The sequence below is a fragment of the Phyllostomus hastatus genome, unplaced genomic scaffold, assembly GCF_019186645.2.
Source record: "Phyllostomus hastatus isolate PE091 unplaced genomic scaffold, TTU_PhHast_1.1 phas_contig_29, whole genome shotgun sequence".
NCBI classification, from domain to species: domain Eukaryota; kingdom Metazoa; phylum Chordata; class Mammalia; order Chiroptera; family Phyllostomidae; genus Phyllostomus; species Phyllostomus hastatus.
In genome coordinates, this window is record NW_025333835.1 from 4,557,160 (window position 1) to 4,571,890 (window position 14,731).

Below are 14,731 nucleotides of genomic sequence, written 5' to 3' on the forward strand. Positions count from 1 at the left end.
AGTCACTGATAACTTTTCCATTTAATATAAAAACAAAATTTATAATTTTCAGCACTTGTAGAAAAACAACCTGTTCAATAATTATATGAATACTGTTGACAGATTCCAGTCATCCATTATGTATCTTTTTTGGCAATGTCAGCTTTCTAAAGTCAATTAGCTTCTAAATTTGAAAGCCACCTGGTGGCGAACATCCAGTTTATTATTCAAGACATCCATTTTAATTTTTTTGCACAGATTTGACAAGTCTGAAAAATCTATTAAGTTAAAAAGAATGAAGAAATATAATACAGTTGATATTAACAAACAGCATTATTTCCCTTAGCTGCAAGTTTCCCCTAGGGGATTTACAAAGTGCACCAGTTAAATATGTCTGTACATTTAAAACATTAAATATGTCAACAGTAAGACATTTTTAAATATTTTGAATCAAATACTATAGCACAAATATAATTTACAATATTTTGCACAGAAATCATTACATCTGAAATATAACTTTAGATATTATATAAAAATACATATATTCTCTCTCCTCACTAGAAAAAAGTATTTATTTGCAGGTTCCAGCATGATGTAACAATTCAAAAGAACATAACCCTTCAGATGGGCATCCATTTGCAATTACATAACAAACATATTCTCTACTTCAGCTGCACAGTCGCCATAACTAAGGGCTAGATCCAGAAGATTAACTCCTCTCATGGCCTAAATGCAGTTTTCCATAATTGCTTCAATCTGGTTGAATTCTGGGAATTCATTAGAAAATTAAAAAACCACTGTGTAAGAAGGCCCTTCAGACTGTAACACACCTTAAGTCCAACATCTTCCTTTGGCTGTAAATACACATGTTCTCTACAGCATCAAAAACTTAGATATAGTCCTCTTATACCATGTGGTCATACCTCTTAGTAGTTTTACACACCTATATACATCTTTCTTGGGTTGTTTAAAAGAATAGTTTCCATACATCCTAAGAAATATATGATAATGCTCCACAATATAATGGTCAATCTAAATCTCGTACTTTAAAAGCCCCAAAGTACGTTGCATCTTGATCTGGATCCAGTAGTGAAGGGTTAGATACCTCAACACTTATTTCCTCACCAGACCGAAACTTAAAAAACCCTCCAACATTTATGGAGTAAAAATGGAATTCAGAATTCCCTGACCAGTATTTGGTGCTTCCTCCTTTCATCAGGATATGAGAACTTGGGATTTTGATGCTGGCTTTAGTGACATACACCATCAGCTGAAGATACTCCGTATCAAGGTCTCCCAAAGTTTCATGATGTCGAAAGCAAATGTTGGCATACAGATAATAAAAGCCATCTTGGTTGACTATTAGTTTTCCATTGCTTAAAGTCATGTTGGAGATCTTGGCCCAACCTCGATCATGGTACCAGGAGGACAACCTTACTTTGTGGGAACCTGAGGAGAGGAGAGGCACATAATTTAAAATCCACCTCTTCAATGACAAGGACATCCTCACAATCCTATGAGGTTGGAAAAGAAACATAGCATAATAGACATTGTTCCAACAGGAAAATAACTTTTCACAATTTATTTTCTAAAAGGGGAGAAATACATTAAGATGTACTTGTGCTCTCTGGTAGGCACTCACTTTTCCTACCTTTCAGGAGCCTACAAGTACACCAGGGATAAATATGGTATGTGTTCAGGTAGGAAGTCAGTCATGCAACCCCGATAGGAAAGGTGCAGCTAATTGCTATGGGAATTTGAAAGAAGGAGAGATGGCCCCCTAGAGCAATCAAGAACAACTTTGTTGAGTTGCTACTGAGCCTGAGAACTCAAAGGAGAAATAGAACTCAGCTCACAGAAGCACAAAGTCATTCAAGGTTGAAGAAAGAGAACAAGCCGAAGGCAGTTGAGAAAGGATGCAGAAAATAAGGAAAGGTAGAGAACTTTCCTGCTTCACAGATTCCACCTTCTCTTTCAATTCATGGAAATGGTATGTAGAAGGAGGTGAAAGTCTGGATCACAGTAACTTTGACCAAAAAGTCAAATTCCTAAAACTCTATTCTCATTGCTGATTTTCCCCTCCTCCAACAATCCAAATGCCTCCCAGGCTCGCATGACTGAAAAGATGCTCCCAGGGGAGTTCAAGAAGAAAACATTCCTGCCATTGCACTCCCAGCTTCACAACTTCACAGGATCCTTCATGACCAAAGTGTCACAGAAACCCTCCTGATGGACCAGAATTCCTTTTTAGCCCCTTCCTACCTGAAATGTGGAGACAACCATCCTCATGTTGCTGTTCTGGAGCACTGAAAATTTCTAAAGAATCTTCTAAATCAGCAGTGTGTCCAATGTTTTTAACAGCTTAGGTCTTTAGTGTATTGTGTTAGGTTAAAAGTTGTCAATACCTCTATACCAAATTAATCAATCATTTGTGTTTATGGGGACACCTATTGTTCAACAAGGTATCAACTAGTTGGGGGGGGGGAGTTGTTAAGCTATTGAAAGTACAAAAACACATTTGTCCTCCAAAAGACCTTATAAATACATATGCTAAACTAAGGTTGGCATCTGTTAAGATTTCAATAAGGCAAAACAGAGCTGAGCAGTATAAGACTGGGGTTGGGTTAGCCTCTGCAGCCAAGGCAGCTAAAGAGAAGTTCATGGCTGCCTGCCACCCACAAAGAAACAAATAAGCCCATGATGGGTCTTAGGCTTAAAGTAGATTCCATGGATCCATCAGAGTTGGCAACCCTCTGGTTACAGTGGGATTTTGGGAGATCCTTGCAGCATCAATGACCCATACTGGCTATCTTCCCAGACTAGTCTGAATCCTGGAGAGCCTTGAACACCTGCAGCTTTCTCTAGAGGGCCACAAAAAGGAGAATGCTCCACTGTTTCTGGAGGACCACTAGGTAGCCTGGAATATGGTCTGGAGACCTCAGAACCAGGCTGTTCTGACAACCAACCAGGTGGTTGGGAAAATGAAAAAAAAATGTGCGGAGGCCAAGCTACAGTGGGGCAACCCACGTTTAAGCCTGTGAAGTGAAGGCCTGTAGGATATTATATTTACTAAAATCCACATATCATCTATGGGAGGGTGCCAGAATGAGCCTGAGAAGATTTTACAGGCTCTGCTGCCTCCAGGACCCACAACAACACATACCCTTTTTTACTAGAAGTCCTACCTCAGGTCATCCCAGATTCAAACATTCCAAATGTAAATGCTATCCCATAGACCCAAGTGGGTCCAGGTGCGACTACAAGACTATTCATCACATCCTCATAAGTACCAGTAAAGTAATTTTGCCAGACTGATAAATAGCTACACAATCCCTTGGCAAAGCTAACAAGATTAAAGATGTTTTCCACCTCAAATTATCATGTTTCTTTCCTTCTCACCCTTCTCCTGAATTCAATTCTTACACAATCATTTGTCTTATAGTTTATCTCCTATGACAGCTGTTAGAGAGAAGCAGAATGGCAAAGGTGAAGTCTGCCCCCTCAATGGGATGAGTCCACTAATGTTAAACCAAGCACTCAGAGATATGGCCTTGCAAGGGAAGAAAGGAACATGAACTGGAGAGGGGAGAAGATGGGACCCTTGACTACACACCACACCTACTGTCAGCTAAAGTCAGTTGGAAGGAGTGTCATTTCCTATGAAACACATCTCTGTTTTTATTCACTCATTTATCCACTCACTGATCAATTTAGTTGATCAACCATTCAATAAATGATGTACTTTCTATGGGCATTCCACTTGCCCATAATTGAGAATTCTATTAAGAGGTATACCCTCATGGCAGTAATCACCAGCAGTGGAGAAAACTAGAACTGGGCATATAAAATGAAAATATAACATTTTTGTTTCTGCATGTCACATAGCCCATGGTGAAGTTCAATTGAAGCAATTGACAGTGAAAGCTCCAGAAATTAACAGCAATCAGGAGAGGTCAGCCAAGGGAAGAAACAAAGGAGCCAGAGCACACAGAAGACTTGGATAAAACTTAGGTGGGCTGAGAAAAGACAGAGTATTGTCAGTGAGGCAAACTGTTCGAGTGAAGGATGGAATACACACAGTGCACAGAGGTGAAAGGATGACTCCTGAACAGACAACAGTGGGAGACAAGATGAAAGATAATGCCTCAGTCACGCTGAAGGGCCTCTCATAGCAAATTTGGGTTTACATCAGTGATGAGGCATGCTGATGACCTCTCATCCCAGTTCCCCAGTCCTATGGTCACAGATGTTAGGTTGGAGAAGGGGCCTCTACAAATTTTTAGCCTGAGGATCCCCATAAAGAAAGCCACATATTCTGACCTCACAAAACACTTTTCAGTGCATTTCATTCAAAAAGTGTTGCCAATCCACAAGCTAACAGTCAATAGAAGGAAGATTCTGATTTTTCTTATGTGTAATTAAGTATTAAGCAGAGGCCCAAAGTGAACATGCAAAATTAAAGCCATCTTCCTCTGAAATATCTAGTACTGGCCAAAACTGGGAGATAAAGATAAATTGGACTCAAAGGGCTGTTGGTTCAGCCAGAGGAGGAAATTCTATTTTCTTAAAGAGAAGCATACACTACCATATTTCACTCAGTCTCAAACTCAATAACCATTGGAAAATAACCAGAAATTTTGCCTTGTTTTTTGGCAATGATTTGATGCTAGGTGCCTGGAGAGAGAGCTTTGAAAGTAAAACATGCCTGTTATTGCCAAACAGTCTTTGGCACACAGTCTAATGCAATATTTATCATATACCCTATAAAATGAACTGAAGAGATAGATGCAGAGTACATTCATAGCACACACAGCTGATACATCCATATACATTTGATTGCCTTTGCTAACATGCAAATAGTTTTATACTCAGAAAATTAGTGTAGCTCCACCATAAGGCACATACATGCATACACAGAGAAAATTTGTTTATGAAGCAAGCACCTGTAACAGAATGAATAGTTTAGAAAAATCTTCTGAAATCTAAAGAGTCAGTTTCTCACTTTCTATGTCTGCAGTCAGGAAAAATCACTTCATAGTTCATGTTATAATGATAGTGGTTTCAAAATTGTTTACTAAAACCTGGATTTTTTTAATTCCAATAAATATCTGCCTTAAATAATTTTTAGAACAAAACAGAATATGTATAATTATTTAATTAAACTCAAATAATAATAACAAATTGTGCTCCCTGGGCACTTACTAAATGTCAGTTTCCACGTAGGAATGTTAGTGCATTACCTCATTAAATCTTCCTAGCTACCATGAGGTAGATACTATCACCATCCCAGTGAAGAAACTGAGGTAGAAATGATTCCAATAACTTGCACAAAATCACACAGCCAGTAAATAGCACAGTGGGGCCACAAACTAGTCAGTCAGACTTAGAGTCCCTGCCTAATAAAACTGCATCAATCTACTTTTCACAGAAAAAAGAGGGACATAAGAGCTTGAAATTTATTTCCCTCTGACAAATCCAATTGGCCACAAGGTAATTAGATAATAACCTATAACATAAAAAGCATAAACTTGGGAATCAACTAGAGTGGAATTTAACTTCTAATCCTGCTACCACTGTGACCTTGAGCAAGTAAACTACATGGACCTCAGTTTCCCTGTCTGCAAAATCTCAATGATAATCACTACCTTGCAGGGTTGTAGCAAGGATTAGAGATAATGAATATAGAATAAAATGCCTGATATACATAGTGTGTATCAAATAAATGGCATAATAATAATAATAATAATAATAGCAATAAATGCTCAATTGTCACTCTATCATAGTGTTCTTTGTGATCTTTTTGATGCTCCAATATCCCAAAAGTAAGCAGAGAGGATTATATGAGGAAATGGCTGGGGCATTTAGGTACATGATGCCACAGAGCTCTGGGCTTCCTCATTTCCAAAACATCATCAGACCTCTGTTCACTGAAAGAGGAGTATGTTTCATTTTCTAGGGAAATATTGCCTCTTAAATATCACTCTGTCGAGCCCATACCTAGAACTCTGCAGGAGATGGTTGAGTATATGACTACCTGGATGACTTCATGCATGTCCCAGGTCATCAGTGGGGATGTGTCACCTTTAGCTTGGGTAAATATAGATGAGCATAATAAGGGATTGTTTTTTCCAGTTATGCAATCTCAATTGGCAATCATTTAAAATAAACGTATTCTGATGATCTGAAAATGAATATAGTGGTGATGTCCATTCTGGCATGACTGAGAATCATTTAGTCTTCACTAAACAGTGAAGACTAAATAATCTTTTCTCTGATCAAGAAGTTAAGTGTTCTCAGAAATTTGGTAACAGGCTAATAATAGTTCTGAGTAATCAAATTGGGCTGATAAATGACTCTTGAAATATTTTTTAAGCTGGAGACAAGTGCAACTTACCTGATGGGATGTCACTGGCATTAATAGTAAGATGAGCATAAGGTTGAGTATCAGGCTTGCTCCTCCTGGCCAGATCTAACCATGAACCTTCCACTGTAGCTGGATATGAGAGAAACCATGTTAGCCCCAAGAGTAGTGACCTTATGAGATTTCAGATATTCATACAGAGCCATACTTACGTTTTTCTGCTCGGATGTGTTGAGATCTAACAATATGCTGTAATTCCTAAAATAAAAAGAAAAAATCTATTTATACAAGAATTCAAGACTGTTGGACATACCATGAATAATTCTCTTTCCTTTAAAATATGCTGAAAGTATAATCATAGGGAGTAAAAGTTTTTGATGTTCCAGACAGCTATTTGATATCTGGAAGTTCACCTCAAAGAAAAATGTTGATGTGCTTAAAAAGTATACTGTCTAACAAAATACTGTCTATCAAAATACTTCAGACAATAAAAGGAAAAAAAGACAAGGTAAATTATGAAACACAGAATAATTGAACATAATTAAAAATTTGTAGCAGGTACACATATGGAGATAAAGTTATCTAGGAAAATGACAATTACCACAGAACACAGGACACTCTTGAATCTTTACAGAGGCTCTTTTTATGTCTATTTCATTAGTAAATGTGTGTTATGACACTACAGGAAAGAGAGAGGTACCTTGCTCCCAGTGGTTAGTTTTTACTTTAAAAAGCCATAGTTTGTTTAAGGCACTACATGGAAGTCTAAGAGCTTTTAGACTACCAATAATTAGCTTAAAATATTGCTGTAAACAGGGGTTTAGAAGCATGAGTCAGAAAAAGAAAGAGCACAAGTATGTAAAGAGAGTAGGTAATTGTGTATCTTAATTGAACCCTGCAAATGGAGGATCCAACAAGTGAAAGCGTGCACATCTGAATCATATCCAGCACCACTTATCAAAACTCTCAGCAATGTGGGAATAGAGGGAACAAATCTAAACATAATAAAGGCCATATATGGCAGACTCACTGACAGCATCATACTTAATGAGCAAAAACTACAAGTGTTCCCCTTAAGATCAGGAATAAGACAGATATATCCACTTTCACCTCTCTTATTCAACATACTACTGGAAATCCTAGCCACAGAAATCAGACAAGAAAAAATAAAAGGAATCCAAATCAGAAAGTAGAAGTAAAACTGTCTTTATTGCAGATGACATGATACTGTACATACAGAACCCCAAAGATTCCACTAAGAAACTACTAGAACTGATAAATGAATTCAGCAAAGCAGCAGGATACAAAATTAATATCCAGAAAAAAGCTGCACTTTTATATGCCAATAACAAACTAACAGAAAGGAAAATTAAGAAACAATCCAGCCCTGGCTGGCATAGCTCAGTGGATTGAGCACGGGCTGCAAACCAAAGCATCGCAGGTTCGATTCCCAGCCAGGGCACATGCCTGGGTTGCAGGCCATGGCCCTCAGCAACCGCACAATGATGTTTCTCTCTTTCTCTCTTTCTCCCTCCCTTCCTTCTCTAAAAATAAATAAAATAAAAGTCTAAAAAAAAGATACAGTAAGTAAGACTGTGTACTATAAAAAAAAAAAGAAACAATCCCATTCACAATTGCTTCCAAAAGAATAAAATACTTAGGAATTAGTTTAACCAAGGATATAAAAGACCTGTACATGGAAAATTATAAGACACTGAAGAAAAAAATTGAAGAAGACACAAATAAATGGAAGCACATGCTGTGTGCATGGCTAAGAAGAATTAAGATGATTGAAATGTCCATACTACCCAAAGAAACCTATAGATTCAACACAATTCCTGTCAAGATTCCAATGACATATTTCACAGAACCAGAACAAATATTTCAAAAATTTAAATAGAACCACAAAATGTCCTGCATAGCAACAACAATCCTGAGAAAGAAGAACAAAGCTGGGCCCTGGCTGGAGTAGCTCAGTGGATTGAGCGCGGGCTGCGAACCAGGCATCGCAGGTTCGATTCCCAGTCAAGGCACATGCGTAGGTTGCAGGCCATGGCCCCCAGCAACTGTACATTGATGTTTCTCTCTCTCTCTTTCCCTCTCTCTCCTTCCCTCTCTAAAAATAAATAAATAAAATCTTAAAGAAAAAAACAAAGTTGGAAGAATCACACTACCTAATATCAAACTGTACTACAAGGCCACAGTATTCAAAACAGCCTGGTACTGGCATAAAAACAGACACATAGATCAGTGGAACAGAACAGACAGCCCAGAAAAAAACCCACAGCTGTATAGCCAATTAATATTCAACAGAGGAAGCAAGCACATACCATGGGCTAAAGATAGTTTATTCAGTAAATGGTGTTGGGAAAATTGGACAGATACATATAGAAAAATGAAATTAGATCACCTTCTTACACCACATGCAAAAATAAATTTAAAAAGGATCAAAGACTTAAGTATTAGACCTGAAACCATAAAAATCTTAGAAGAAAACATAGGCAGCAAAATCTTTGCCATTGTTCATAGCAATTTTTTATTGGCTAGATCATTCCAGGCAAGGGAAACAAAAAGAAAAGATAAACAAATGGGACTACATCAAACCAAAAGTTTTTGCATGGCAAAGGAAAACATCAACAAAATAAACCCAGAGAATGGAAGAATGTATTCGCCGATACATCTGATAAGGGGTTAACATCCAAAACTTACAAAGTACTTACAAAACTCAACACCAAAAAAACAAACAACCCAATTAAAAAATGGGAAAAGGATCTGAATAGACACTTCTCCAAAGAGGACATATAAATGGCCAATAGACATATGAAAAGATGTTCAATGTCACTAATCAGAGAAATACAAATTAAAACCACAATGAGATACAGTCTCATACCTGTCAGAATTGCTATCATCAATAAAACAACAAAAAACAAGTGCTGGTGAGGATGTGGAGAAAGCGGAATCCTTTTGCACTGCTGGTGTGAATGCAGGCTGGTATAGCCACTGTGGAAAGCAGTGTGGAGATACCTCAAAAAATTAAAACTGGATTTGCCTTTTGAGCCAGTGATCCCACTTCTGGGAATATATCTGAAGGACCTGAAACATTAATTCAGAAAAACATAAGCATCCTATGTTCATACAGCATTATTTACAATCTCCAAGATGTGGAAGCAGCCCAAGTGTCCATCAGTAGATGAGTGGATAAAAGAGCCATGGGACATTTACAGGATGGAATTCTACTTGGCCATAAAGAAGAAAATTTTGCCATTTGCAACAGTATGGATAGACCTGGAGAACATTATGCTAACTGAAATAAGCCAGTCAGAGAAAGACAAATACTATATGATTTCACTCGTATGTGAAATCTAATGAACAAACAGAACTAACAAGCAAAACAGAGATAGACCCATAGATAGAGAGCAGATGAAAGCTAGTAGTGGGGGTGGGGGTGGTTAGAAGATGGAGGGATGGAGAAAAAAGGAAAAAGGACTCAGACATGGACAACAGTGTGGTGATTGTTGGGGAAAAGGGAGGTGTATAAGGGACTAAATAGTAATGGGAAAAAGTACAATAAAGATTAATTTTTAAAAAATAGCAAAATAAAGAAGAAAGAAATCTTTTTTATTGGCTATGAGGAATAAAGTAAATTGCAAGTAATGGCAAGCTTTTATCACTTGTATTTTCCTAGCACTGAATCCAGAGAAGGATACCATAAAAATAAAGATATTTTGCCTTCCTAAAAACAAAAGATCTTAGCTACCATTAAATAGGTGGAGTAAACAACACTTTGGGCTTTGACCTTGGTTCAAATCCTTGCTCAGCCACCTATTTATGTTGAGGATGTTAATAGCAACTCTATTGTCACTGGTGATTGTGAAGATTCAATGAGAAAATGCATGTAGGCACTTAGCAGTGTCTGTAAATTCATATTTCTAAATACTAGATTAGCTCTGGAGAGACTCCTAATTTCTATCATAGGGATGACCACACATACTAATTAACCATCCCTCATCCATGATGTTTAAAAGATAGACCATATAGTTTAAGTTCTTTGAGTGTCTGAAAGTAATTGCTTTGAAGAAGATGGTAGATAGACACAGTCAGACAGAGATGCAGTGACACAACTTCAAATGTTAACAGTTAGAAGGATTCTAGAAATGAGACAACACTGACTCTTTTCTCTACCTCTAGAAGCCCCGAGATAGATGAGAATCTGTTGCATTTGTAAAGACCCTTGGGGGAGACAGCACAGCTGCCTTTATTTACCTATTCAAAAATCCTAAGGAAATCACAGTGTGACTGACTTTTAGAAAGAAACCTTAGAGGCTCATCCAGGGCCACCTCCTGCCCTTGCTTTGACCCATGGCACTGCACCACACCGCTCTCTCGAGCACCATTTACAGGAAAGTCTAGGCAAATGCTGCCCCTTTGAGTTGTGTAAGGCAGTGGCCCTTACCAGGCATTGTTCTTCTCCCCACACCAGCCGGCTTTTTTTTCTTTCCCCTGCTGACCTCCTATCTCCTAAGTCTCACTCGTAAATTTTGGATTCCCAATGGTATCCTGGTTTCTGGAGTTTCCTGGTTTGGTCTCTCCTTCATTTACAACAGAGATTTATATATGCACAATGTAACTCTATAAATTTAATGTATGTATGTAAAATATAAACATGTATATACACACACACATGTGTTTCCTTATACATTTATAATGGATATATAAATATATAGAATATATTAATATATTTATATATTCTATATATTCTATATATATATTTATAATATATCTATATATTTATATATGTAATATATGTTTACCTGATTATTATCTCTTAAAAAGTTGGAACAGGAACCTTCATGGGAGAGTAATTCAGAGATTTTCTGCCCCTCATTTTCCCTCTAGCTTGGCTCTGCCACATCATCAGAGGGAAGAAGGAGGAGAGGAAAAGGAAGCAAAGTCAAGTATGACATATGCCTACAAATTCCTGTTTCATGCTTTTCTACTGAGAAAAACACACATTACTGAGAAAAACAAGGAAAGAGGCTTTGTGCTAGCTCAGTGGTTTTTAGACTTCAGCATTCTTCACAGTCTCTCAGAGGTCATGTTGAAATAGTTTCTGATCTGGGGTGAGGCCTGAGAATTTGCATTTCTAATAGGTGAGCTGGTGCTGCAGGCCTGGGGCCTCAATTTGGGAGCAGCAATCCCTCTCATGCCTCAACAGACATCGGGGATGGGCAACTCTGGGACTTTCTTGAAGCATGAGACCTAGGCCAACGAAGCACAGGCTCAAGTCACTGATGGAGTGGGCAGGAAAAGTTTTTTCCCTCCCTCCCAGAAATGGAAGTCTCCTGCCCACTAAATCAGTGGTTCTTAGGCCAGAACTGTCACAGAGCCTTTCTGTTACAGGAAAATTGAATAAGCAGCACCATTCAGAAGCACTTTCAATGTGTGCTTAAAGAAAAAAAAGACCTGTGGCATAACCAAGGATGAATTAAAACTCTAGCTAGAGACTCATGAGGTACTGCTGCTTTCACGTCATATGTGTTATTGTGTACCCACAGATTACAATTCCTCTCAGAAACAATACAGAGAAGTTTCCATGAGAAAAAGGGGATAAATATTATGTCTGTAGCCTTAGACTACAAAAAAGAAAATTCTCAATATCTGTTCTTGTATTCCCACCCCACCCATAAATTTTTTGCACTCTAAGATTGATATTATTAATCTGCATAGATAATAACCACAAACAACTTTCTTCTAAGACTACACTTTTGGGGTGCCCTGGCTCCAAACTCAGCCAGTCTAACTCAACTAGAGGTTGACTTGGTAGTTTTTAAAAGAAGCTCCCTCAGGTGATTCTAATATGTAGCAGGTACTGAGAAACATCATTGCTATTGAGTGTTCCTGTGGACAGTTGTTTGGTAACATCTCTATTTAGTCATAGATGCATTATACCCTCACACTTCGTATCTATTCCACCTGTTGAAAATTAAATAATCTCCTACGTTCATAGCCAACAAAGGATTTTCCCTCCTATGGTCATATTTGATACTTAGTAGTATCAGAGGCTAGGTAACTATTATTAACCTTATTTTTCAGACTGGGAAATTGAGGCAATAAGAAACACTTTATAAAGCTGGGAATTGACCCTGTGCCACTCGACTCTTCTTCTAGAGCTAAAAGCCCATAACCCTTTTTAAGACACAGTCATCAAATATACCCCTGTAAGCTGAGAGAAAAGTGTCGGTGGATAGTGATGTGGTTCAGCACATGCTACTCCCCAAAATGGCACCTGGCATATTGAATACTTTAAAGCTGAACAAATTTGAGAAATAGCAGGTGCAGGAAGGACTACCTGACCTCCTCCTTCTCCCCTGAAGCAGGTCATAAGACCCTCATGTAAGAGATGTGCTCTCCAAACCTGGAGGAAAGAAACATCCCTATCTTTAAGACCAAAGGATGCTGAAACAAATCAGAATGAACAGGCCTTGCCAAGTTTACCCCAGTTCCCTGTCCTCAGCTCATGCCCCTCTGCCCCATCACATTGTCCCGCACCCTTCCACTCCTCATCAAACCTAGTTGAAGCATTCAGTCAACTGTTTCTTCAGGTCTTCATTTCCTTAGGAAAGTTCCCATGTCACATAAAACATGTACATTTGCACACTTTTCTCTTGTTCATCTGTCTTTTGTCAGTCTAATTTGCAGGGCTCCAGCTGGAGAGCCTAGGAGGGTAGAGGGGAAAAATATTTTTTTTTCTTCCCTACCCCTGTGAAGAGCATGGTTCCCCCCCCCAAAGTAATAACTCAGAAAGGAGGCACAGTTTGAGTGGGGATCCGATGAAAAGAGACTCCACATCAGGGAACATGGTCTCAGAACTCCCAGGGGCTTCTGAAAACAGTGGGCTCAGCCCTGGCTGAGCCATGCTCAGGGCCTGGCTGGCGAAACCCCCAAAATAAGCTGTGCAGATCCTGGGCATGAGGGAGGGGCATCCCACCTCCAAGTTCACTCCACAGAGAGAAGCCACTCTGTTTTGTCATTTTTCTCAAAATCAGACACTTTGCTATGTACATCTAAGCATGGATCTTTCTTGAATTCCCTCCTAATTAATGTTTTCATTTTCAAGATTGTAGGAAACCCTTCTGGAGGAGTATCCAAATTCACTCCAACTGACAATTCCATTTATTTTTTAAGCTTTGAATTAACATTTATTTTCTTCCACATTAGTTCTATACTTCTGTCACATTAACTTAAGTGTTTTAAAATTTGCAGAGTTCTTTATTCCCCAATCTTATTATTCAGATATTGTTTCTGGTTACTTTAAATTCAGAAAATTCTGATTACCTAATTTGGGGAAACACTACAAAGAATATCCTAATTCTTTTCCTTTGAACAAATTATTCAGATGAAAAGATCTTTTTTAAAAGTGTTTTATTTTAAATCCAGTTGTATATTAATTTTTAAAAACTGATCAGACAGCTCTCTGGATAAACATCCAATGCAATTATACATTGTCTACACTACCAGAATGCCCACAGTTTTGCACAGAAGTATAGATAGCTTTGACACACTCCCAGCAAACAGCTTCTAGCAGAAGCTAGAAACAGTCTCCAGGGTGAGGAAGCGGGGCAGAAGGCCCTCCCTGCAATCTTCTCTTGGCTAAGAGCCACAAAGAACCCAACGTCCTGTTCCCCAGGAAGACCAGAAATCTGTCTTCTCAGAATACAACATGTTTAGCATCTGTTACATGCAAGGGACAGAAATAATTGCCTCTGGGTTTTATCAACTACCCAGGACAACTTAGGATCATTACCTATAAGTTACTAAGAAAATTCGCATGACTGAACTTATTTATGGTCACACTGTAACAAATAGGCTTTTCAGAGAATTTATGCATTTTTAGATAAACATAATTTGCACCTAAATTATGATACTTCATTTCGCCCTTCAAAACGGGACAAAAAGGAAAACTAAACCACTGGCTGGCAGCCAAATCTCTGCCAATTCAGTGGTAAATGAAAGCCTCTAACATACTGCCACCTAGTGGACGCTGTCCAACATTGACAAGCCCGAAGCGCCACAGCTAGGTTTTGCAGATTTGGAACTGTCTTCTGTTCCCACTCCAGAGTCTGGAAAACAATAGAGATGAGGAAATTTCACGTTTTAAAAAATCGTCTCATTGTGGTATTTTTATATTTATACTGCATTACCTTTTCATCTTTGCTGTCAAGAGTACATTTGGACAGAAAACAAACGATAATGATTTTTTTAAATTCCTCTTTTATTTCACGCACAGAAAAATGTTGGAATTTCACAATTTATCCTCCAGGAAAGAAAGTACACAGATGAATGTGATTGTGTAACTGTGGTACCTAACATTGCTTTTCTTCAACTTTTCCT

At 38.3% G+C, this 14,731-nt stretch overlaps 1 protein-coding gene across 1 annotated transcript in view; it reads right to left on the reverse strand.

Annotated features, from left to right (window-relative positions):
* Window positions 1-205: 205 nt before the first annotated feature.
* Window positions 206-14,731, reverse strand: part of TNFSF11 (TNF superfamily member 11) — a 38,323-nt gene continuing 23,797 nt past the window's right edge. The window contains exons 3-5 of the mRNA XM_045839208.1: window positions 6,553-6,598; window positions 6,374-6,472; window positions 206-1,428 (exon numbers count right to left, since the gene is read on the reverse strand). Coding sequence (XP_045695164.1) covers window positions 1,007-1,428; window positions 6,374-6,472; window positions 6,553-6,598 — 567 coding nt within the window. The 3' untranslated portion in view covers window positions 206-1,006. The remainder of the gene's footprint in view (window positions 1,429-6,373; window positions 6,473-6,552; window positions 6,599-14,731) is intronic.